The 25,378-nt window shown below is 37.9% G+C and overlaps 1 protein-coding gene across 2 annotated transcripts in view; it reads left to right on the top strand.

Moving 5' to 3' along the window:
* MGAT4A (alpha-1,3-mannosyl-glycoprotein 4-beta-N-acetylglucosaminyltransferase A) overlaps positions 1-25,378 on the top strand; it is a 72,534-nt gene that overhangs the window by 25,229 nt on the left and 21,927 nt on the right. For both annotated transcript variants that reach the window (XM_014892739.2, XM_014892756.2), the window contains exons 3-9: positions 777-944; positions 3,471-3,611; positions 6,139-6,272; positions 17,182-17,228; positions 17,781-17,894; positions 18,519-18,594; positions 19,817-19,931. In XM_014892739.2, the coding sequence (XP_014748225.1) occupies positions 777-944; positions 3,471-3,611; positions 6,139-6,272; positions 17,182-17,228; positions 17,781-17,894; positions 18,519-18,594; positions 19,817-19,931 (795 nt within the window). The remainder of the gene's footprint in view (positions 1-776; positions 945-3,470; positions 3,612-6,138; positions 6,273-17,181; positions 17,229-17,780; positions 17,895-18,518; positions 18,595-19,816; positions 19,932-25,378) is intronic.

The following is a 25,378-nucleotide window of genomic DNA, read 5'->3' as shown; positions in this document are numbered from 1 at the left end:
AGGAAATCACCAATAGGAAGAAGGAAGGATACAAAATCCAGGCCCACTTACTTTACTGGGTGTCAAAGGCAAAGGGACTATTGCAGCAAATCAGTTTTGGTGTTTCCATCTCCCTTTTGGTCCCTTTTCAAGAGTATGTGTATGTATCAACACCAGCGGAATTTTGATTAAAAATTTTGTTCTTCAGTTCTCAGGCACTGACCATAATATTAAGTTAAAACTTGGGTTTAAAGTTGATATGTCTGATATACTGTCAAGTTCCACTCGTCTTTACAAAGTATTCAGAGGGCTCTTTCAGAAGACGTAACCTTTTTGTAAGGGGTAACCTTTTGTGCTTTTGTAAGGGGCCACTCCTGTGTGGCTTCTCCAAAGAAATGGTTTGTGTTTCTGTTCCGAGAAGTGTTCAGAAGCGCTGGGTGCTGGCTACTCGGGGTGCCCTGGTCTGTGGCTGTGGTGAGGGGCATCCCCTAATGCTGCCCTGCATGCTGCTGTGGTGAGGGGCATCCCCCAATGCTGCCCTGCATGTTGCTGTGGTGCAGCTCGCTCTCCCCTCGCTGTGCTGTGCAGGTGCTGAGGCTCCCAGCTCCTCAGGTGTGGCTGTGCCAGGCTCTGCCTTCCTGGCTGCGTTCCAGCTGCTCAGTACAAACCGCGTCCCATTCCAGGTGCCTGCAAAGCTGAGCAGCGCTGGACGCTTGTCGGATCTGTCAGCAGGTGTTCGTTTCCTCAAATGACCCAAATGGTGTTTTTTGTTTGTTTGTTTTTTTTTTTCTCCCCAGAAAAGCTGATCGCGTACCAGCGGGAGTTTCACGCTTTGAAGGAGCGGCTGCGCATGGCGGAGCACCGCACGCTGCAGCGCTCGTCCGAGCTCAACGCCATCCTGGAGCAGTTCCGCAGGGCCGTGGCCGAAACCAACGGCAGCAAGAATGCAATGAACAACTTTTCAGGTGCGCACTCCTGAGATATTGTTGTATAACTCTGCGATGCCAATATCTCTTCTTAGTGCTATAGAATAAGACATTGATACCGTGGAAGCCAGATGAAACTGTTCAGCAGCGTGAATAAAGAATGTGTAATATATTGTATCTGCTGTGGGTGTTTTCGTTTTTGTTTCTTTCCAGTTGTTGTTCTTAATGATTCACCCACCCTTATTCAGTCCCTAATGTCGTAGAGAATTACTTACTCCACACCTAACTCCAAAAGTTTGGAACTTCTGGTTACTTATTTAATACATTGAATACATTTCGACAATTAATTTACATCACTTTTTAAATAGTCAGAGGGAAAAAGTGAGCAAACAGAAGAAAGGGATAAACTTGAAGCAGTTAAAATATGCTTAAAAGTCAACTGGAAGGTATTAAATCATATAGACTAAAGTATTGATTATGATTTATTAAAAGTATAGGAAATGGCCTTTTTAGTAACTAGTGATTAAATTTGTAAAATCTTCTGTAAGTTTTTACCCATTTTGGAGACGAATAGTCAGGTTTACCAAAAGCTGTTTTGCAATATTAGGGAAAAATACTGCAATATTCACCAGACTATTGATGTTAACTTTTAAAACAACAGTGTTACGGTTTCATTGCTCTGATTTTTGTGGATGGAAAATGAATAACAAATAAGTACAAATTTTCTGTCAAGAGGTCTGACTTGGTAGATTGCAGAAATTTCACTGTATTTGTCTAATAAGGAGTTGAAACCTGAAGGGTTTTGCAATTTAAAAGCCTGGAACAAGATTTTTGAATTTGTTGTCTACTTGCATTTGTGCTATGATTTACTATTTTCGATAGATTTTCCTCTTTTTGTTGTTGTTGCAAATGGTTATAATTATAGGCTCCAGTGCTGATGCCACTCATGAATTGCTGTCTGGCACTAATGGCCTGATCTCAGTACTTCCCTGGATCTCCAGGAATTGCACAGATAAAGGTTACATTTAGCATGGTCTATAAATCTTTTCTTATTTTATGTGTGTTTTTACTTTCAAAGTAAAGCATGGAGGAGGTAAAATAATTTTGTTTCTGGATTTAGGATTAAGTTATTATCACATTTATTTCTAAAATTGACTTAGCTTGCTTTTAGGCAATATACTTATAGGCAGTTATCCTCTTCTGATGCAGCTGAAAGTACTAATTCATTTAACATTTTATCATGTCTGGATCCCAGCTGGGATGGACATCCATGTTTTTCTATGTAGAGCCATAATGGGAAGTCAGCTGAATTACTGAGCTTTTGTGCTCAGAACATAGGTTTTTATTAAGCTTAATACACTTAAGTATGTGTAATACTACTTGCTGTTTTTGAAGCTGAAAGAATTCCAGATTGTTTTGTGTAGATTCTTATTCATTCAGACAAAGAGCTGTTATACTTGGACAGAATTTAGTCCACGTTTTGCAGATGAAGTTAAAGAAATGTTAGCAGGAAAACTAAAATGTGCCTGAATGGGAGTCTATCAAAATAGACAAATCTACTTATGGCATCTATTTACAAAGCTTTTTGCAAGGTTTGAGGTGGTCAGGAATTTAGTTTCACCTAAAAATAAGTATTTTTGAAGTCCCCAAACACACAGAACCAAAATCCACAACAAAACCCATCTGTCTTTATAGAAGCTTTGCTCAGAACCTGAGAGGAATTACACTTTTGGCTTTCTTTTTCTTACTTCTCAATTTTATTTCAAGAAACCTTGACTACGGTTTTTACTTAACTTGATATTATAAAGCCCATAAGTTTTCAAAGATCCATATGCTATCATATTTATCATTTGAAATGAGTCGTTTTCACACTTGATGCAAGAAAGTCAACACACACAGCAGGGTAATTAAAAAACCTGTTATTTGCAACTTTGAGAGCCACCTGGACATACTGAAAGGCAGTTGCACCAGAAAGAGCAAGAATGATTCTAATGGAATCCAATAGGATAATTCTATTCCAATGGACTAAATTAAATTTACTTTTTTTTTTTTGCAAGAATACTCAAAATATCAACTATATGTTTAATGCTGTTTATTTTGTAACTCTATGTGCAGTATGTTCCAATATGTATTTGCATCTCTGAAAAGTTATTTGCAGTAGGGTATGCTGGATGGTGATGACCTCTGTAAGCAAAAGTAAAAAATTATCTAGGGAAATAAGCTTCCCATTTGATTAATTGGGAAAAAACCCCAACAAAACTACCAGTCCCCCCAAATAAATGGAGCAGTCTTTACTTCTGTAAATTCACACTAAATCTTACGTGGTCATGTAAATATTACTGTATCTGTAACAAGGTTGTAGGTGCAAAATAATCTTGGACATCGTTTATTAAAAAAAATCAAAATAAAAGGCTTCCTTTGTAAACAAGATATAATGACTCAGAAAATGCACAATTTATTCTGGCTTTCAGTTAAGACCAAGCTTAGAATTTTTATACTGTTTACTGTTGTTTAAAATTTCATATAATTTGTTTTCTGCATTACTGATTTGCTGTATGTTTGCAGATGAGACGCTGAAATTGTTGAAAGAGCTAACAAGTAGAAAATCTCTTCAAGTGCCAAATATTTATTACCATTTGCCTCATTTGTTGAAAAATGAAGGAAGCCTTCAACCTTCTGTGCAGGTTGGCCTTGGAAGGACAGGAGGTATGCTGATATGATGGTTACTTCATGTTTTATGTCTGGAGGACCTTCTTGTTCTAGAAAAATAATTGACTGCATTTCTTGGTAGATGAAGGACATCCCATTTAACTTGTGTGATATTGATATCCTTTGAATTCTCACTGAATCCGAGATGAAAGGAGCTTGGTTTCAGCTTTGCTCTTTTCTGCATAATCTCAGTCACGCCCCATGCCATGTTAAGGTACACATTAAGAAGCATCTAATTCGGATGAATATTTGTAGCTACAAGGAAGCAAAGCTCAGACATTTCAAATTCTGAACTGGTAATGGATCTATCCCTTTAGCTTTTCAGATTTGCAGGGCAACCATGCATGGTTATAATTGTTTTAGCATTGATGTTTCTGTTGTTCTGAACAGTATATTTCAATGTATACATTAAAAGTTGAGAGAACTAAAATAATCAGATATAATTGCATCAATAAAATCTGAACAGTCATTGGAGAGGGAAAAAAATTTGATGTTGTAGTTACTCCTGGCTTGTAGTTTTTCATTATCTTGGTAGGTTAGATTTCTCCTTCTTTTAACAGAAGGCATGCCTGTATGACAAATGTGTGGACTCAGGCCACAGGTTTATTTTTCTGACTATAAATACCTTTTATTTCAGTGGTGTTGTTCAGGGAGGAAAAATCTAATAATCTGTTACTGTTTCAAGTAAAGTCTGTATTATGTCCCCCTGGGAATATATGGCAGAAATTTGGAATTACAAAATAGAAATTGGAATCAGGTTTATTTAATTAAACAGAGGGAGGAAATTCAGGGTTTCAGGACTTCATGAAGTCTGCTTTATCCTTTCACTGCATTCCTGCTGCTATCTGCAATGTTCCCGGTAGGTACCAGCCCTGGGTACAGTGGAGAAGAAAATCCATGGAAAAGTTAAGCAACACAGGACTCAAATGGCCTGCTAAGAGATGCTGTCAATAACATTGTAGCTGGGGATGTATTGCTTTGCAATTGTGGTGCTTTTGTCAGAGATAAGGAATGTCACTGAGGAACTTCCATGCAGTTCTGTTGTCCTGGACTTGTTTTTTCAGAAGAACCAAAACCATGTGCAAGGAAAATAATAGAAGCTTTCAGCAGTACTATTTTAAAAGATGACATCCAAGAAGTTAAATACTTGAGTTTGGAAGAATGGTTATACCAGGTTTATTTTTAAACTTAAGTTAGGGAGTTTAATCACTCTTGGTGCACCTTTTCTGAATAATACCATGGTTGTTGATTATTTCCCATTGTATTGAGGTTTGTGTGACAACGTTTTGGTTACAGGGATGGCTTTTCTAAGAGGGTGCCAGCAGCTTTTCCTATGTCCAGTGGAACCAATAGCCAGACCAGCACCACTGGAATAACAGATTGAAAAGGGGGGGGAAAAACTGCACAAGGGCAATTGCAGCTGGAGAGAGGAGCAAGAACCTGCAAGGTCAGTGCAGAAGGAGGGGGAAGAGGTGCTCCACATGTCAGGGCAGAGTCCCCTGCAGCCCGTGGTGAAGAGTGTGGAGAGGCAGCTGTGTCCCTGCAGCCCATGGAGCAGACATCCACCTGCAGCCTCTGGAAGACTCCATGTCACAGCAAGTGGATGCCCAAGGGAGGCTCCATGGGAAGCTGACATGGGAGCAGCCTCCTGGCAGGACCTGTGGACCCATGGAGAAAGGACCCCACGGTGGAACAGGTTTGCTGGCAGGACTTGTAACCTTGTGATGGACCCACACTGGAGTAGCATTTTCCTGAAGGACTGCAGCCCATGGAAGGGACCCATGCTTGGAGCAGTTTATGAAGAACTGTAGCCTGTGGGAAGGGCTTACATTGGAAATGTTCATGGAGGACCATGTTCCATGGGAGGGACCCCATGCTGGGTCAGGGCAAGAGTCAGAGGAGGCCTTCCACTGAAGAGAAAAAAGTGGTGGAGATTATGATTAACTGAATTGCAGCCTCCATTCCCCATGCCCCTGTGCTCCTGGTAGGGACAAGGTAGAGAAATCAGGTGTCAAGTTGAGCCCAGGACGAAGGGAAGGGTGAGGGAAAGATGTTTTAAGATTTGGGTTTATTTCTCATTACCCTGTGTTCATTTGATCTGTAATAAATTAACTTCCTCAAGTCTACTTTACCTGTGACAGTAACTGGTGAGAGATCTCTTCCTGCCCTTATTTCTACCCATGAGCCTTTTGTTATATTTTCTCTTTCCTGTCCAGATGAGGAGGTGAGGATGGAGCAGCTTTGGTGGGTATCTGGTGTCCAGTCAGTATCAGCCCACCACACCTACACAATAGTCTGGCGTGTCTAGGATTGGGTTTTTTGGTCTGCTGTGTTTGTTCTGAGCATTGGTGTTAAATGTTAGTCATGCTCCTGATGCTGAGTGGCATATTTTTAAACTGTTTTTAATTACTGTAATCTCCACCTTTTAAAACTTTGCATTTCTTAAGCAATGCCTTATGGCAAGATTTTTGTTTTCTATCTTGTGTTTGAAATCACTGAAAGTACTTTTCTGGTTTGATTTCAGTTTCCATTGTAATGGGAATACCTACAGTGAAAAGAAAAGTCAAGTCTTACCTTACAGAAACTCTGCACTCCCTTATTGATAAGCTGTCCCCTGAAGAAAAACTGGATTGTGTTATGGTTGTCTTTATAGGAGAGGTAATCACTTAAATATTTTTATACAATTTCTAACCTGCCTTTAATCACAAGTAACACTCCTTTCAGGAACTGATTAGGATCTACCTTTTCTTCAAGATGCAGACAGATGACTCTCTCCTTCCAGGTAAAGGAAAGTGTCAGTCTTGGGTTTCTGAGATGCAGTCCTGAAGAGCCCAGCTTTTTCTCTTCATCAAGAGGAATGGTGGACATGGATTCAGTAGCGTGGTTATTTTGCAAATCTTCTTATGTTTATATGTGGTGACAAAGATGTGATATTCCTTCAACATAAGAATGATGGCTAAGGAACTCTGTCACAGGGGAGGATTTCTCCCATTTTCTTTATGCTGCTGCTTAGTCCTCTGTCAAACGAGTGCTGCAGTTCGAGATGTGAGGCACAGATTGTTATTGAATTAATTTTCTGGACAATGTGGATATTTGAAGCCCAGACCTTTTTAATGGATTAATTCAGTGTTCAGTTGGACTGTTTGTTCACTTTGGCTCTGATTTAGTGGAAATCAAATTTAGGAAAATGATAGAGTACTTTCAGAAATAATTCTGTTAGATGCTGGGAATTGCATGTACCTATTTTGTTCTCTATGCTTTTCTCAGAAGTCTGACTTGGACAGTGGGAAATTTATATTTGTTTGACCTTCATCCATCTAACTGTAGTGCTCTGCTGAAACTGTCTTTTATAAATCCCACAGACAAAAATTCGAATCCCCAATTATAACTGAAAATAGTTTTGATTTAGTGAGCCAGTGTCCATTCAGGGATGAATCAGTGGAAAGTCAGGCATTTTAATACTTCTATTATCAACATATTTTAAAACTTTCCTTGGAAAGTTTGTAAATGTTTTGCTTTTATCTGAGAACTGTTTCTTAGTATCTTCTATTGCAAATTGCTCTATTTTCTTTTTTTGACAACCAGTCAAAAACTATCTGTCTGGATAGATATTGTTTTTCTGGGGGGGAAAAAAGATGCTTATAAAACAGCTTTTGATTGAGAATATCAGGGAGACAGAATTCTTTCTGAATTACTGGAATGCTGTGCTTTTCTTCACTGTATTAGAGAAATATTATTGCCTGCGAGTGTGGCTTCTTTTCAAGGTTTAAAACTGAAGTTTCTTTTGTTTTATGTAAGGAGATCTGAGCTATGGGGACTGTCTGTTATTACTGGATTCTCAGTCTTCTACAAAATTTGGAATAGGAGTGAAGTGTCCCCAACTGCACCATCTTTTGTTGCCTTAGACAAGCCATATTGCTGTACCTGGGTTTTCCATAGCTGGAAACTTTCTTCCTTTGAGGTGGTGTGGAATAATCTCAGCTTGGGAGTGATTCTACAGAAGTGGCCACCAATGAACTGAACATTTTAACATGGGAGCTACTGCTCCTGTGCCCATGGAAAGTGGTGTGGTTGGCTCTGGAGTGGGGTACAGTGACCCCTGTGTCTTTATTCCACTTTGAGAGCACTTCTGTGTGCTTATTCAGGTACCTGTTTTGGGCACCAAAAGTCAGGAATGTATGGGAACATTTGAAAAACCAAAGTTTAAATTGTTGTTCTCTTGCAACCATTTGCTAGATTTGCATTTCTTTTTCTTTACTCCATCCAATTTATTAGCATTCCTTCTTTATTCTTGGACCATGTTTTTTTATTTTCTTAAGCTCAATATCTTACAGTTTACTTTGTAATTGCTACAGGGAACTCTCTACATGATTAATATGGTGCATTAAAAACTTCATCCTGAATTATGCTGTGCTTTTTCTGAGTTATTCTGTATATTTCAGTTTCCTTCTGCAAGATGAAAAGTGTAAGTTTATTAAGCATTTTCTCTGGCTGGTTGAAGGAAGACCTACTCCTCTGGTAGACTTCTGTTTCTCCTTAAACAAAAAGAAGGGCTGTGTCTTTTAAAATAGCCTTGTCTGTGGGGTATCCTAGCCTGAAATGCATTAGGCTATTGCTGTCATTAACACATGCAATAATAAGGGCTTATTTAAAAATACATTAGAACTTTTACCAGCTATGTTTGTATTAAAAATGATGTCAAAAGTTTCTAAAAAAAGGCATGGCCTCTGCTCAAACATATGCAGTTTAAGAACAGCAAGAAATGGTCATAGGGTGAGGTTATGTAATTTTGCTAATAAGCTTAAAATTACTATCTGTGCCTTGTCTATAGCTTATAGAAACAACAAAAAAATGAGCACAAGAGTACAAAAATGGTTTTAGAGGAAAATTATAGGAAAAATAGCGTTTATAAAGGATTTTAGTATTTACATTGCTGTCTTTATTTGAGAAATCAAATTTACAGTGTTTAAGAAACATTGCTGGGAGCTACAGTCATGGACTGTAATCTCTTTGTGCTAAGCACACTACAAAACTCTCCTAATACTGCTATTTTTTTAGTAGTTCAATCTCACTCATTTCTTGTAATTTCATTTTTTACTAGAAAACAAATTAGAAGGCTAATGGCCTTCTGCAAACAGCCTCAACAGTGTAAACAGAGGAGCTAGTAAATATAGATGCATTATGGTTGCTAAATAAAGAGATCTGCATATTCATTTACTGTAAGAATATTTCTCAGTAATATAATTGTACACAGTAAATTTCCATATTGGAAGTTCAAGAAACTCTGAAATATCTCAGCTGATGTGATAACTAATCACCAGTTTAAGTAATTACTAGAATTGCTTGACAGTAAACTGTTCAATTGTCCTAGTTACTGACATATGTCTATGTTCTCCAATTTGTTAAAATAACTTTATGGCAGAATAATTTGCAGGTGTTCATTAGGATGACTAATAAATAGGTATGATTCATTATTCCTTAATACTTCAAAATCTTTTTATACCCCCTCACTATGTAGCTAGTTCCTACCTCATATGAGTTGAAAACAAATGATTCAAATCTCATTAACCTGCTTTGTATGAGAACTTGTTTTCAGAATAAGCCATAAACTCTAGGTTTAAGAAACCATGAACTCTGGGTTAAACTTGTTATCTAGTATTTTTATTTAATAGGGTTTGCAATTAACATGGGAAACATGGTCTTGAAGCACTTTATTGTTTCACTATGATAATTTAGACATATATATATACACACACACAACTGAATATGAGAGAAATGAGAATATTTTCCTGGTATCTAAGCAAAATGTTGAGCTTTTTCTGTGGGGAGATCTCATGTACAATGAAGAAAATACATCTTAGACTTGTTCTAAATATATCAGAAATTATTGTCAGTCCACTTCATTAATCAGAGATTGCACTTAGCACAGTCTTTTGTACAAACTGTAATCAGTGCATGCTGGATAGACTATAAGCCCTTGATTTGACCAAAAATATCAGAAGGACAAATCATTTCAGGAAGAATTGGAAGACACTACAGGTATGCAAAAGCATTTTGCTATTTCTGTCTGCTGCTGATTACATCTGACTAGGTTGTAATTGACCAGCCATTTGTTCTTGGAGCATTAGGCCACAAATTATTCTTTCTTACACATTCCTTATTTATATCTTACTCTTTTGTTTCATGTATATACAGTTCACTTAAACTGGAAAAATTTGCATATCTTGATTATCTTTTACTGTCACTGTGTTATCTCTTTATGTAAATAGTGGCTGCTAAATTAAAAGATGTTGATCTTTAATAGTGTTTTCTCTCTGCTCCTTCTGTGGAGAATCTTCTTTTATTTATTATTTCTTTGGAAAAGTTTCTGTCCTGGTTAGGTCAGTGTGACACAAGCACCCAGCAAGGTACCATCATGTGTACTGATATGATCAAAGCCTTAGCAAATTAAAGACTGGGTGCATGTACTGGGTCGAATCTTGCTAAACCTGTTTTGCAGGTATTGACACTGTAGTGCAATATGTAAACCTTGTCCATGAAATAAACAATTCTGTATTTTCACCTCTTCTTGCTCTGGGCCTGAATTATGGTTCTCTCTGATTAGCAGCTCTCTTGATAGAAAACAAAAGAGTATTGACTGTATTAGCATCATCCCAGGTCCAGAGATGTTCATGCTTTCTGCTAATTGTTTGTGAGCTGCCCCTTCTTGGAACTGCTCTGGAGAGTGTATTCCCAGTCCTTGAAAATCTGACTGTGCATCTTGAGTTGGAGAAAATCTGGTAGATCTTAGTGTATACATACATATGTGTAATGTATATATATTTTTCAAAAAATCAAAGCTGTCATGTCAAAATACATTATCATGACATCAATAATATTAAAGGCCTCCACAGATGGGAATCTTTATTTTGGACTTCTCACTCAAAAATTGGTCAGGATGAACACACCTTCTTGATACACTGCCAGCTCTTCTATCTGTAAAGGTAGCTTGACCTGTCAGTGAGAATTTGAGATATTTGTTTTTGCAATCCCTGCTCCTTTGTCACCTAATCTTTAGTTCACAGAAGTATGGACTGCTGATAGTGGACACCAACATAGGATTTTATGCTTCTCTTTTCATGTCAGTGACTAGCAAAGTTTCTATAAGGAATTAAACCAGTGATAAAAATCTTTATTAGATCTAAGAAAAAGATCCTTGACAGGATTTGAAAACTTGAATGTACCTGAGACAAATTTGGTATCTCAGCACAAAGATAAAATCCAGGATTTTGCTCTTTCCCCAAGCCCTAGACTTGTATGACTGAAATGCTTCTTTGAGATACTTGCTGAGGTGCACCTACCTGATCACTACCTGATTAAAGGAACATCACTATTGATAGCCAGAGTTGTGTCTGATGTCTCTGGTGATATCTAGGGTATTTGTGAGGTGGGAAGTAACAGTCATAATCTTATTTCGGAAGCATTGTAGCAGGTGACTTCATACTTGTTTGGTGGACTGAATTGGCACTGAATTTTGGACAGCACTATCAAGTTTTGCTCCAGTGGTCTGCCTTGACCTAAAAATTCCTTCTATCCTCCAAATAAAGAGCACAAATCATAGAAGGGTACCTTAGACTGTACACAGCAACTGCCTGTCTTCTGGAAGACAAGCTGTCTAGACCATTTCAACAATTTGCAGGCTTCCCCAAGGACAGCCAAAGGTTTCCCATGCTGCGAGGCAGTATATGCTGCTTTCTTTCAGACTCCACCAAACTAGTAGTGGCTGTATGACACTAGCATAACTTGCATCTGAGTATCTGGTCTTGAATTGTAATGTGTTGCTTTTTGCTCTGGCTGGCATTCTTAAAAACTCTACTTGTTCTTTGACAGGCTGTTGTGGTTCACAGCACAATCCATATGGATATTTGCTCTCATGATTGAGGATCTGACAGGCAGGGCACAAGGGTAGGGAGAAACAACAGTGGAGTGGTACAGGAGTATTCCTGCTATTGCTGCCAAAGGCTTTTGCATTGTGAAACCCTGTCCTGAACTGCATTGGGTTAATCATAGAAATGACTGGAGACAGAAATTTCTTGCCTGTGTGGTAGAGTGGGGAATTTCAGTAAGGGAGAGATGAAGTCATTAGCTCATGTAGGACACAGGCTGCATTTTGCTTATGTAACATTAGCAGGTTATGTTATGACAGTATTCTCATTCCTGTTCCTTGCTTTGCATCTTGGTCTCATGTTCCCTGTATTTAACTTGAACCTACTGCTTCAGATTAGAAAGAAGACCCTGTATTCCTGAATATAATTTTTTTTTCAGCTGCATTTGTTGAACTCTAAATGATGATACTACCTTTTCCCACAGGCTTTGTTTATATACATACACTACTGCAACCACTGGAAGCCACTGCTGCACTTTTATTCCTTAGGGCTTTGTCTTCACTGCATAAATATCCCAAAATAGGTCCAAATGCCACATTAGTGGCTGATTTTTCCTGTGGAAATTTTATGCCTTGTATATAGGTAATGATACTTATATGTACTTTCACTATTTCAAGGCAAATAAACTGTAGCTTGCCTTTTCTGAAGGCTGTAATTTTATATTGCTTGTCATTATATGAAATATGTGGTAAAATTATCCCACTCCTGTTCTATGGGATGATGAAAGATCAAACGAAATTGTAATTAGTAAGCAATGAAATGACCACACTATGCAGATTAGCATGCTTGTTTCTCAAGGATTTTTTTTCATTCTTTGAAAGATGTTCTTGAATAATGTAAGACTTTCTTCTAGTAGATTTCATGGATAATCTAACAGTCTAGATTAATTTCCAAGATGGTGAAAGGCATCGAGGGCAGGACTTTGGAAGTGCAGCGTGGATTGTTAAACTCAGAAGAGAAGACTGAGAGGTGACCTCATCACAGTCTACAGCTTCCTCGAGGTGGTCATTGGAGAGGGAGATGCTGATGTCCTTTCTCTGGTGACCAGTGACAGGACACATGGAAATGGTGTGAAGCTGCATCAGGGGAAGTTCAGACTGGACAATGGGAAAAGATTCTCCACTGATTGGTCAGTCATGGGAATAGGCTGCCAGTGGAAGTGGTCATGGCACCGTGCTTGTCAGAGTTCAAGAAGCATTTGGATGATGCCTTTAGTCATATGGTTTAGTTTTAAGTAGTTGTTTGAGGAGCTGGGTGTTGGTCTTGATGATCCTTTTGTGTCATTTTTAGCTTGAGAGATTCCACGATTGCATTTTTTTTCTATGCTTCTGCCACTTAGGACAGTGAATAAACCTTTGGTCTTAAATGCCATGGTTGTTCTTACATTTTTAGAACCAATCTACCTTCTGTTATTCTTGAGGGTATGAAGTCAGAATTTAACAGTGTTAAAGGGTTGATTCTTAAAAGTAGAAATCTTGGTTTTGTAGGACATTTGGCTAGCTGTTCATCAGAACTTTCTAACCTTTCATTTTCTCTGCTAGCTAATGTATTCTGCTGCTTTGCTGTGCACACACTCATAAAAATCAATAAAGCAGATTGGGAAGTTCGCTGCTGCTCTGGTTCTTCCTGTGTTTGTTGAGAATAATGATGTCTGTTCAGACAAATGTTACAATAATCACAAATTTGACGTGCAGCCTTGCTGGCACTACAGAAAAGTGCTTTAGAGAATTGGAGCATTTGACAAAAACAGAGGAAATTTAAAACTTATTTCACTGACAATCTTTAGTTTGTTCTACAACAGACTCTGAGGCTTTTTTAAAAGAGAGATTCATCAAAGCATTCTACATGCATTTGTCATCAGAATTGTTGATGCAAAGAGTTAAACCTTGGATACAGCCACGTTCACCGGCTTATGAAACTCCACAGATCCCATAAACTAGAATCTTCTTTTCTTGTTGGAAGTTTAGATAGGCTCAAGGGGATGTTAATGAGGTACCTTGAAGATGAGTCTACTGAGGAATATTAAATATACAAAATCACATCTGTCTCAGAAAGTAACCTGAACTGAAAGTGGTTGGAGCATGGATGATAGCAGGAGGGGATGTTGTATGTGCTTGTCTTGTTCTTATTCTTTGCAATGCATCTTTTCATTGCTGCCTCTGCTGGAAGCAAGGTGCTGGTGAGGATCAATCCTTGCTCTGGTGTGAATAAATGAAAATGTCTTACTTCAAGTGTTTTGCATTCTCTTGAATAACAGTAATTTCATATGACTAGGAAGAAAAGAAGGGGCCAAAAGATTTGAACTGCTGATACTAAAATAACCATCCCTATGCCTTTCATTATGAAGTTCTCAGAGATCCATGCACCAGGACAAAAGTTATTTGTAAGGCTTCATGTGATTCATTGATAAAGTGCATTTTTGTGGCTGGAAATGGTAACTCTTTGGTTGGGGCCTAGCATAATTTTGCACTTTTTAATTGCTTTAAAGGGATTTAGTCTTAAAATACTCACTTGTGCTTCTTCCAGCACAGCATCTTCCAGGGTCCAGAATTCCTAAGGATTTCTTTTAATCTTCAGCTTTAGGAGTTTTAGTAAGAAAAAATTTGTTTTAGTAATGCCTTGATAGACAAAAGCATTCATAACTGTATCATTGCAATCACTGCAGCATTTCATTTCAATAGTTACAAGCAGCACTGATACCATAAAACAGATTTTAAGTTCATCAGGTCTGCTCCAAAGTTGACCTGGTATCTACGAGATGATTTTTGCTGGAAGCCTAAAGAACAGTTACACATTTCATTTTCTTTCTTGGTGACTTCTTTTTATTTATCTGTATTTGTCTTGTCCTGTTTAAGATTCTTGGAGATGAGCAGTCTTGTGTCCTTCACGTTGATAAAGAGGACCTTGTGTCTTATTTTGTCAAGGCAGTAAACACGTTATTCCTCGAAAATGGGGAATAGGTTTTAATTAATAATGGATTTTTAATTTCTGTTGCTTTAAAGTTGCTGATTGAGTTTATTGATATTGCTTGAAAGATCCTTAGTTTTACTTTAGTTGTTCCAGATTTCCTTCCATTGCTACCCTGCAAAGTCATCTGTCTACTTAACTCTTCCCTTGGGTATAGTCACAGCTTGATCAAATTTGTTGTGTATTCTCATACTCATTTCATGATGTCGTGTGAATTAACTTAGAAGTGTCACCTTCCTGGGACATGTCCATGCCAAAGGGTGTTGGCAAAGATCCTGGGCGATGAGAGGAGTTGATTGTCTCCTGAAGTTCTGATGTGGAAAGAAGCCAGTCAACCTGAGGGGAAGGGTTTTGTGTTGAAATCCTGGCTCTGAATCTCATATGCTGCTGGTAGATATCAATACAACTGCTTATTTAAAAATGATGTCAGAATATGAATACCAGTGTTTTTAATGCATTTGATCATGTGAAAAATTCCATCAACTCATCTAATCTACATGTTCTTTTTCATTCTAAAAGTGTCATCTACTTTAGCACTACAGTGATACAATGATTGCTGATTGAGAAGGAAAGGTTGCCTACTAAGCCAGAAGTGGTATTTTCTGTATCTCATGTTTGTAGCAGCAGACCTTCTTGACTTTTTGTGGCAACCAAGACTGCAATATGAGATTGGAAGACTTCAAGCTGCATCTTTTTAATGTGATCCTATTGTGATTGCAGCTCTGACTGGGGAAAACTTCCAGCCTTTCATGTGAAGCACACAAACAAATAGTGTAAAGTAGGGAAAAAACTCTTATTCAGGACTTTTTTTTTTCTGATTGTGATGTTTTCTATATAAGAGTGTAAGATTTTACAAGCAGTAGCAAAGCTTCATAGTAGTGTGGAAAATAGGTCAAAACTATGTTCCCACTAAGGAGATGTGCACTAAGGCACAGACTTGTGATCAAATATATGATTCTAGTTGGCATGAAGTTTGGCATTTATTTTAATCTCTGGAAAACTGAATAGAAACTAGCTGTGTTTCTGCTGAGTGTGTATATGTGGATATATATAAATCCTATATTTTTCTATGCAATTATAGTAGGGACTGTATTAGATGTGTTGGAATTCTTAATGCTGGACTGAGTAATTGAAATTTGGCATGCCAACTGAAATGCAAATTTTTGTATTTTCACATGATGATTGAACTGCAGATTCTGTATTTTTAACGTTTAAAAGGTTTTGAAAAGAGAGAAAAATAAATGCTTCAGCTAAAGATGAATATACTGAAACTGGGTCACTGGGTTCCTGTGATTTGCAACTGTTACACAAATCGGAAAAAGTTGTGTCTAACTCCATCCTACTAATTAAATGTGTAGGAACAATCCATAAAAGTATTTAAACAGTGATATAGGTCCATATGGACTTGTGAGTCTCCTTGTGTGGAGCTCAGTGCAAGATGAATTTTAAATTGTGAGCACCTTACCAGCTTACTAGAGCTCTTGCCCAGCACTAAGCATAGCACTTAGGAAGAAAATATATATGACAAAATTATGAGAAATACTTTCTACTCACATGTTCTTGTGGTATTTAAAACCTGCTTTTGGAAGAAATCCACTGCTGTTGTTGTCCTTTTTTAAAAGCGTGCGTCACTAGCATTATGTTTGATTTCATAAAAATAAATCTTTAAAATAGAAATGGTGATTTTTAAGATCAAGGGTTGAGCACTTTTATCAAACAAGATTAGCAGTTCTATAGAAAGGCTTGGGAGGGATTTATTCTCTGTGTATAATCCTTTAATGATATCCTGTGTTACAAATTCATCAGAAAAAAATATGAACTGTTCCTTTGTTTCTGGCATTTCAAAGACAACTCTTTCTCCAGAATCCTCATGAGCCAGAATCTGGGTTGATTTATAGACTATTCTTTTCAAAAATGTAAGCAGTATGCAAAATCATTAGATTAATAAGTATAACAAAGACCAGGGGTTTCAGTCACATTTATGAGTTCACAAATTCTCTTTGCTTGGAATGCATATGTACAGCCAGGATGAATAATTGTCCAGTGCTGGCAATTTAGATGATCTAGGCGTTTCCAGAATGTCACAATTTGTATTTTCACCAATGAGTAATTTTTTAGAATTATTTCATCTATGAGAACTGAGTGATTGATAAGATTGGTAGTCCCTCAAATTTAGTCTCTGATGCAAAAAAGCAACCCTAGTCACCCTAGTGAGAAAGGCAACAGGCTCACTGCTGTCTGTGCTGTCTGTGCTTTAAATGCAGAGCTTAGGAGATGTGCTTTTGAAATAAGTGTGTCTGTGTTCAATGCACTGTTTTCCAGAAAGATATATGTTTTCTTATGTATTATTATTACTATTATTATTGTATAATAATAATATGAAGTACTTCCTACACAAACACTCAATGATCATGTCATCATCCAAGAGTGTGAATTTTAATGCTTTTCTGTGAAGTGCAGATATGAGATAATTATTCCTCTCTGTTTACAAAAAACTTATCAGAGGTAAGACATAGTTACATGTGTGATGCATTCTTGTATTGCTCCAATATCTTAAATAATGAAAGTGATTTTCAAGGACAGCCACCTGCAATGTTTATTTTACTTCATTCTTTTGAAATGTAACTCCAGAAGTAATCTAATAATTTTTTTTTTATTTGTTTGTTTTTCCCCAGACCGATCTTGATTATGTTAACAGTGTTGTTGCAAGCCTGGAAAGAGAGTAAGTTGTAGTTTTAATCGGGGATTTTTTAGTTTATTGATGGTAAACTAAATCAGATTGTAATTAGCAATTAAACATGTTCTGGAAATAAGGGATCATGCCTGATTGTTTAGTGGAATTTTGGACTTTTGAAAAAAAAGTAAGACATGACAAATTAAGAGGCGGTGATTCAGTCAGTTAAACTGTAAAACAGAAGTGGGATTAAATTATTTGATACACCATAAACAGATGGGATTGTTTAAACATGAATGGAAATTTGTGACATCTGTGTTAGGGCCTTGTATTCTGTGTATTCAAAGAGAACCACAGAAAAAAAACCTAGGTTCTGACAAAATGCAAAAAACATGTTTAGAATGTAGTTTGATTCTGATTGGCAAGAGGCAATAGTGCTCTGAAGGACATGCTGAGGAAAACAATTATTTTTTCTATATGCTGTTCTCTTAAATGCCTCATTTGAGCAAGTCCAGTTACAATAACTGTTCCAACAGAAAGCCAGCAGGAGCTACAGGACTCAGAATCTCTCATGTGACTTCAGGATGTTTCTATTGACAGGTTTTCTACAGAGATCAATTCTGGCTTGGTGGAAGTAATAGCCCCTCCTGCAACATATTATCCTGACTTGACAAACTTGAAAGAAACATTTGGAGACTCAAAAGAGAGAGTGAGGTAGGTTTATTCCCCCAGATCTTTTCCCATCTCCTCCCACACCCACACTTGGATTGTTTACAAAACGGCAAGTGGGATGTGAATTCTTGAAATGTTTTCTTACTGTAATTCTTGCAAGTGTGGGGATGCTAAAAGTGCTCTGTGAATCCATCTCATTCCTAGCTGCATGCTGCTCTGTGCATGATCAGAGCCTATGCTTGGTTGGATCCATTTAGTATTAGATTTTGGGAGGAGAACTGAGACTTTTGATATACTGTTATTCCTGTATGTAGACCCTTTGATTTGCTGTTTTTCTTCATGAAACGCAGGGTAAAACCCTGTTTTTTGTTTGAACTAATGTTGAATTACGATTTTAAATGCACATGTGTTTTTAGTGAAATGTCAGGTAGTTGTCACAAAATCAGGTTCAAATTAAACAGACAGTTTGATGTCTGTATAAAAGCATAAGGTGAAAGCTTTGTTACTATTTTTTTTTTCAGACAGTGGATTTCCTGAGAGAACAGTGCCAAAAGCAGCTGTCCTAACATTTCACTAATGTGTCATTCTTTGTAATGAAATTTACTTTTATATTGCCAGCATGTATTGTATTTTTTCTTAAACCTTAAGCTTTCAATTTAATTTCAGATGGAGAACAAAACAAAACTTGGATTATTGTTTTCTTATGATGTATGCCCAGAAAAAAGGGGTTTATTACATTCAGGTAAATTTCTCTTTCTTATTTTGAGACAAGTTTACAGATGAGTCTCCAGAAATTAGGTTCTTGGACATATCAGAAGGACCTTCACAGAACAGGGAACTTGATCCCATCATTTAAAGAGGGTATTAAGTATGGTGTTTATGGTATATGGGGAAGTAATTTGAGGAGGACACTGTCTCACTGTCTCTGAAGTAGAAAGTAACTTATCCTATGTCACTTATCTTAAGATGCCTAGCAAAAAAAGTGAAAATCCAAGCAACTTAACTACTTGTCCTTAAAATGAATTATTGTAGAGTTGCCTAGGCAAAAAAAAAAAAAAAGGTCAGCATAGTTTTTCGTGGAAATTAAGCTAAAATCTATTTTTATTTTCTTTTGAAAGTGCAGTGTCACTTTAATACTACTGTTGTGTATACACATGGGATTTTTTCTTTTTCTTAAGAGAGGTTTCCAACAACAGAGTTAAGCAGTTTTTCTTCAGTTTAGCTCAGTTTAGGAATTGTTCCTATCATGTGTTTCTGCTTTGAAGTAGAAGTCTTACCTACAGGTATTTCAGATTTAGTAACTGCATTAATGATCTTTATTAGATTTTGTGCCTTGGTCCTTAGGGTGTAAAGTCCCACACATCTCATCTAGTTTTCACTTACTATGAATTAAAGGGATTGTAGCACCCCATGTTGGCAGTTCTGCAGCCTGGACTAGGTACTTATAGACCATGCACCTGTGCTTCTGTTGGACAGGTGAAATTAATCCTCCCTCTGCAGATATTTGTCTCTTAGCCTCTTGTCTCAGAGGAGAAACTTTCAGTGCTCTTACATTTGTGAGTAAACAGTCACATTTGTGTATAAATTATACAGATATCAAACTTCTTCTGATAATGCCACTTAGACTAACGTTATTTCATGGATGATTTTTCTTTGAACAAAGAAGCTGGAAAAACAGTGTTCTAAAGTAAGAGGTCGAGATATGTTTGTGGATCTTTACTACAGAAGGATTCTGTATTAGTTCTCCCCAAATAGACAGACTATATGTATTATATATATATATTATATCCCTGTAATAGTTATTCCAGGCTGTGGCATCTATGTTTTATATCAGTGCTAGTATTAGAAATACATGGCATGTGTTAGCAATATATTATAAGTCAGTATTTCCTAGTTGTACTTTTTTTCTATTGCTTTGCTTGTGCTTTTTTTTTAATGTTGATATCACTTCTACTTTCCTCCAGCTTGAGGATGACATTGTTGTCAAGCAGAATTATTTCAGCACAATAAAAAATTTTGCGCTTCAGCTCGCTTCTGAAGATTGGATGATTCTAGAATTTTCTCAGCTGGGTTTCATTGGTAAGAAAATGTTCAGTTTTGCAGCTTGAAAGTACACATTCATACTCAGACTGTGAATTAATAGTGATCTGACTTCAAAGCAATCTTCTTTGTACTGGAAATATACCAAGAAGTAGAAATTCATTGCCTTTTTTAGGAACTGTGGTTTAGCTCATGGTTGTTGCTTTTGCCCCTCATTTGCTTCCTATACTTTCGTATGACAGAGGCAAACTCAAACTGTTAGAAGAGAGGGCATTTCTATAACCAAAAATTAATTTTTAAAAATACTAACAATCAAACTGCAAGGCATGACTGATTTTTGATTAGCTGCCATTAAAATAAAAATGTAATTAAGACATAACTGACTGAAGTAAAGAAAAACCATTAAAATTAGCTCCACCTAAAATAACTCCATTGGTATTTCTGCCAAAATTTCCAAGAATTAGCAGGCATCAGTTTGTTGCAAAGCCTGTTCTATCTCCATCTTTCTACTTCATGAAAGAGAAGTTATGACAATCTGCTCCTTCTTAGATGCAGTCAGAGTCTGTCATTTGCAATGAGCAACAGTGAGAGGAGTTAGTGCAGGATCTCGGGTTGTTGTAGGTTGACTGCCAGGGTACTCTGGAAATTGGTTCTTTGCTCTTACACTAATATCTTTTCATGGAGAGATACTAGACTTAACAGAAAAGCAATGACAGAGAAGTTTTGAAGGGATTTTAAAAATCAGAAGGTTATTTAATTATTGGACTGATGTGTCATGATCTTTCTTAAAGCAGCAAGCTGGAGGTATACAAGGAAAAATCAAAAGCTGGGGCAGGCTTTGGAGATTTTTGTTGTCAACACAAACGATTCCAATATGAAGGCTGTAAGTTGAGTTCAGAACAGAAGGAAAATCCTACAGATGAAAGTGCAGCCCTGAGTTCTGTCATTCTCTTGGAAATTCTTGTTGCTCTCTTTCCTTTATATCTACTTGCCAGAGAATGGCTTCATTTTTATCTCAGTGACCCATAATGGTTGTACTGAGAACTGAGAATGTTTGCACTCCTTGAATAAGTGCTGTCCTGTTTCCAGCTCAGCATCAGGTGTGCAATAGTTCCCTGACTTTGGGGGTCTCAGAGCTTCCTGGAATAGAAAGGAAAGCAGTAATTATCCCTCTTAAATGCTATGTTAGGGTACAGAATGATACTTTGTAGACTTCCCTGCCCGTTTAACCTACAGAAACGATGGGGAGGAGGAAAGGAAATGGGCAGAGAGAAGTCTCCTTGTACACCTGGCCATCACCTAACTGCTTTGAGCTACCATCAGAGATACACTGTTGCTGAGATAATTATGGGATTGGTTCTGAGACGTTAGAGGTGGGAGAAATAGGAAATTACGCTGCCTAGCATGGAAAAATAAGAGTTTAAGTAGCTTACTGACATCTTGCCCTAAATGAACTTCCCCTTGGTTGGGGAACTCCTTACGACATTGTTATGTGTTAGGAGGCACTGGTTGAATGCTGCATTTGATAAGACTGTTTCTACTGTTGAACAGTTAAACCCTAACCCAGACTAAGCCCACAATTTGAGTTTTAGCTCCAGTCTAATTGCATTTTAAGTGTAAATTCTGTATGAAGCTCCTGGGCTATAGAATTTACATTTATTCTACATTAGCCTGATTTAGTAGTTGAGTGTGCTTGCTTACAAATTGCCACTTTGTAAGAATGACATACCAAATGTGCATAAAACCAACTTACACTTGAGGACATACACTGTCTACCCCATGTAGTTGTATTTCAGGTCACTTAACTTGCTTAGAATTTGTGTATTTAACCCCCCCCTTTCTGTTCTCTGTGCTGTTGTAGAGGGCACAGTGTTTAAAACTGGTGGGGCAGAGAGACAGTTCTCAATACTGACATTTGGCTTAATCAAAAGCACAGCTGTTTAAAAATATCTTGTTTTTCTACAGTCTGTATACTTTTGGGCAGTGTGGGCTCTGAAAGTAGCTGCAGTTAAATTTAGTTTTTAGCTCCTGCTGCTTACATCCCTGTTCTTTGTTCCTTGTATCATATTTGTTTGCCTCCTTTTAACTAGACGATATCAGTAGAATTTCAGATGCATTTAGCTATGGCTACAAATCTTAACGTTGCTTTTCTACCTAGAAAATTAAATTAGATTTTTTTCTTCTTCCAGTATAGCTATTTATCCTGTTCTTAAGTTTTGAGGGAAAAATTAGTATTCATAAAAGCAACTAAAACTTTTGGCTCTGGTACACATTGGTGTGCTATAACCATAAATTGCTTGGAAATTTTAGACAAGTAATGTAGATTTGCCTCATCTCTGCTATCCCTTTATGGATCTTGATGCAGACTGATACTGTGGTAATTTGGTAATGGAGATACCTTTGGGAAGAGTAGTTTGTAGCTGGGGATCAGTTCTATGTGTAGGTGTCCAAGAATGTAGAGCACTCAATTCACAGAATCATAGAATGGCCTGGTTTGGAAAGGACCTTAAAGTTCCAAACCCCTGCCAAGGGTAGGGACACCTTCCACTAGAGCAGGTCACTCAGATCTCCATCCATCCTGGCTGTGAACACTTCCAGGGATGGGCCATCCACAGCTTCTATGGGCAACTGTGTCTAGATGCTACTGATTTAGAAATAATCTCTCTAAGGAGAGGTGTGGCTGATTCACTGTTAGCTGTTGGAAACCTTGATTAGCTTACAAGTATGCGAGGTAAAATGTGGGATTTTTTGTCACAGTGTATTTCTGAACTGAAAATCTAATTTATGCAAGCGCTACATGAGGAAGTGGCAAATGTAGCTATTTAGGCTGACAGCAGGATTATAGAATTCTGTCACCTCTGCCACGGAACAGACGTTGCTTCCTTTGGTTTTTTTTTAATCCTGAAAGCATAGTCTTAAGTGCTGTCAAGTATCTAATAAATAATGGGTGAGATGCATGCTGTTTCCTTAAGAAGCTCTGTGGAAGGAGATGTATCTTTTACTCTTCTAGATTCTTGTTTGCACTGCAAGACCTGTGACATGATGTAGGAAAGTCCTACTAGCTTTTTATGAGGAATAATGATTTGTCTTCCAACTGCCTGTGAGCTGAAGTGTTTTCCAGGGGAACTGCAATCTTTGCACTGTAGCTCTAATGTCAGCTGTGACAAATTTTTAATGGAGTGGTCTGAAATGGCCTTTTGGCTGTCTTATTGTGCCCTGATGTTTTAAGGCCTGTTGTTCTGTTTATTTTAAGTTGTTCTGATTGCAGTTTTGCTCAGTCTGTGCACATAGTTGAAGTTTGGGAAAGAGTAGATCAAGACAAATATTTGAGCTTTAAATAACTTCAAAGGGATTCTGGTTTTAATGCCAGCAATTTGCATATCATTAACAGAGGAAGCATTGAAAACATCAGCTATAGCTAGAATATGTGCTTGCAGGTGTAAAATTATTGTTGGTGTAGACTCAATATTTGTGATGCTCATGTGGAGAAATTAAAATGAGTGATTTAGATATTTGCAGTTCAGAGAACTAGAAAACAAAGTGTTTCATTTTGTGCGTGCCTTGTGTTTGCCAGCAAAATACTGAGGGCCAGAATAATTCACTAAGGATGGCGTTTGAAAAATGAATAGAAGTCTTCTCAGGGCACAGTAAACCAGAAAGTGTTCCACAGGTTTGTTTTTTTTTCAGTCCTGGTCATCATTTTTGTCAATATAGATTAATAACTTTGAGAGAGTCTATATCTTGTATTCCTAGGGTTTTATGGAGCAAGGTTTTACGTTTTTCTTGTAATTCTTTCAAATTTTGAAGTTCCTTCACAATGGTAGGTTGTATGCACCCAAAATCCAAAAGCTCTGAAGTTATGTCAGCAGAGTCCTGGATTTATGTCTGTTCCCATGTACTGTATTGTGCAAGATGAGCCATTGCTCCAATTCTTTCACAGAATTTGCAGTTTGAGGCAGTGCATGTTCACTGCAGTGTTTTGCTTAGGTCTCTTTCTTTGACTTGATGGTTTTTGGCTGCATATTGGGGATGGCCAGTGGGCAAATCCATAGGTTGGATTTGGGTGGTGTCTCAGTGCTTCTGTGGCTCACAGCACTTTCCTCATATGCTGCTGCATGGGAGCTGCAGGACAGAAGGATCTCAGCAATGCTGCTGCTTGTTCTTGGGCTGTGGCTGTGTCCTCAGGAAGCCAGGCTGCTCTTGCTTAGGAGAGACTAGGCAAGGGCTTGGTTGATTTGGATTCAGAGGGGCTGGGTGCTGAATCTGTACAGTAGGAGCTGTACTGGGCTGGTTTCTATTACAAGGACTAGGTGTGGCCAGTCAAGGATCCAGAGCTTTGAAGACCTGTTTTACCAGAGACTTCACTGCAGAGCTCTGTTTTTGAGCTGCTGTAGGAAGACTGTTGTGATGGGAAAAAAGGGAACATGGATGCATGGCAGAACTGCTGTGTCAGTGGTATCCTGAGACAGAAATGACAGATGAGTGAGGCAATATTATACAAGAGGGCGAGGGGCTGGGGCCAAACTGTGCTGAGCTGTGTGTGGAAGGTGATGGCAGCATTTCAGAAGGTGGTGTGTGGATGTCTGTCCTTGGTTACTGAAGGAGGACTTGTCTTGGATCAGGATGTTTCCTGTCCATCTTTGCTCCAGTGTTCATTGTTGAAAGTGTTCACTGTTGAATGCTTCCATGGTGCAGTGCAGTGTAATGCAGAGAGGCTGCTTGGGTCTAAAAATGCCACTGTAGGGACAGCCAGCTTACCTCACTTATTCTGACTAGCTGCAGTTGGATGTATCAGCATGGCTTGGTTGGTTGGTTGATTTGTGGGTGGTTGGTTGGGTTTTGTTTGCTTGTTTGTTTTTGCCTGGTGCACCCTGTGACATCCCTATGGTAATTATATTATTCCCCAAGTCTGGGATGGTTGACTGCATAGTGAACAGTAGAGTGCCAGCCTAGAGGAAACTGCCTCTGAGCCTAGACAAGTTTGCCAGATGGAGATAAATAATTCATTGATAACCTCTTTCTATTTTATGTAAAATTAGGATAACTTAAATTAGGGATAAGAGTGAATTCCTATTCTTACCTTCAGTCTTGTTCTCAATTTAGTTAATTGTAGGATCCTGTACCTTCATACCAAATTCTAAGTGACATGTTCTGTAAGAGAGGACAAGACAATAACCTGTATGTTCTTCAGAAGATGAGCTAGTCAAAGGAAAAAATGTCAGTGTGATTCTTCTGCTCTGTCCTTGGGTAGAGGAAGAAAAGGATTCTAGCGCATCATGGCTGTGTACAGAGTGTGGAAGAGGATAAACTGTCTCTTCAGTCTACTTGCATTGAGATTAGGGCAATATTGTGAGGATATTTCTGTCTTCTGGCTCTCGTATTGTGCATCTCTGTGACACCACATGGAAAGGTGCACTTCCTATAGAAACAGATGTGACTGACAGACTGCCTCAGCAGGTGTCACCTAGAAGTGATGGTTTCAGTCC

This window comes from Sturnus vulgaris, chromosome 2, assembly GCF_052056855.1.
Source record: "Sturnus vulgaris isolate bStuVul1 chromosome 2, bStuVul1.hap1, whole genome shotgun sequence".
NCBI classification, from domain to species: domain Eukaryota; kingdom Metazoa; phylum Chordata; class Aves; order Passeriformes; family Sturnidae; genus Sturnus; species Sturnus vulgaris.
This window is presented reverse-complemented; position numbering and strand designations above follow the sequence as displayed.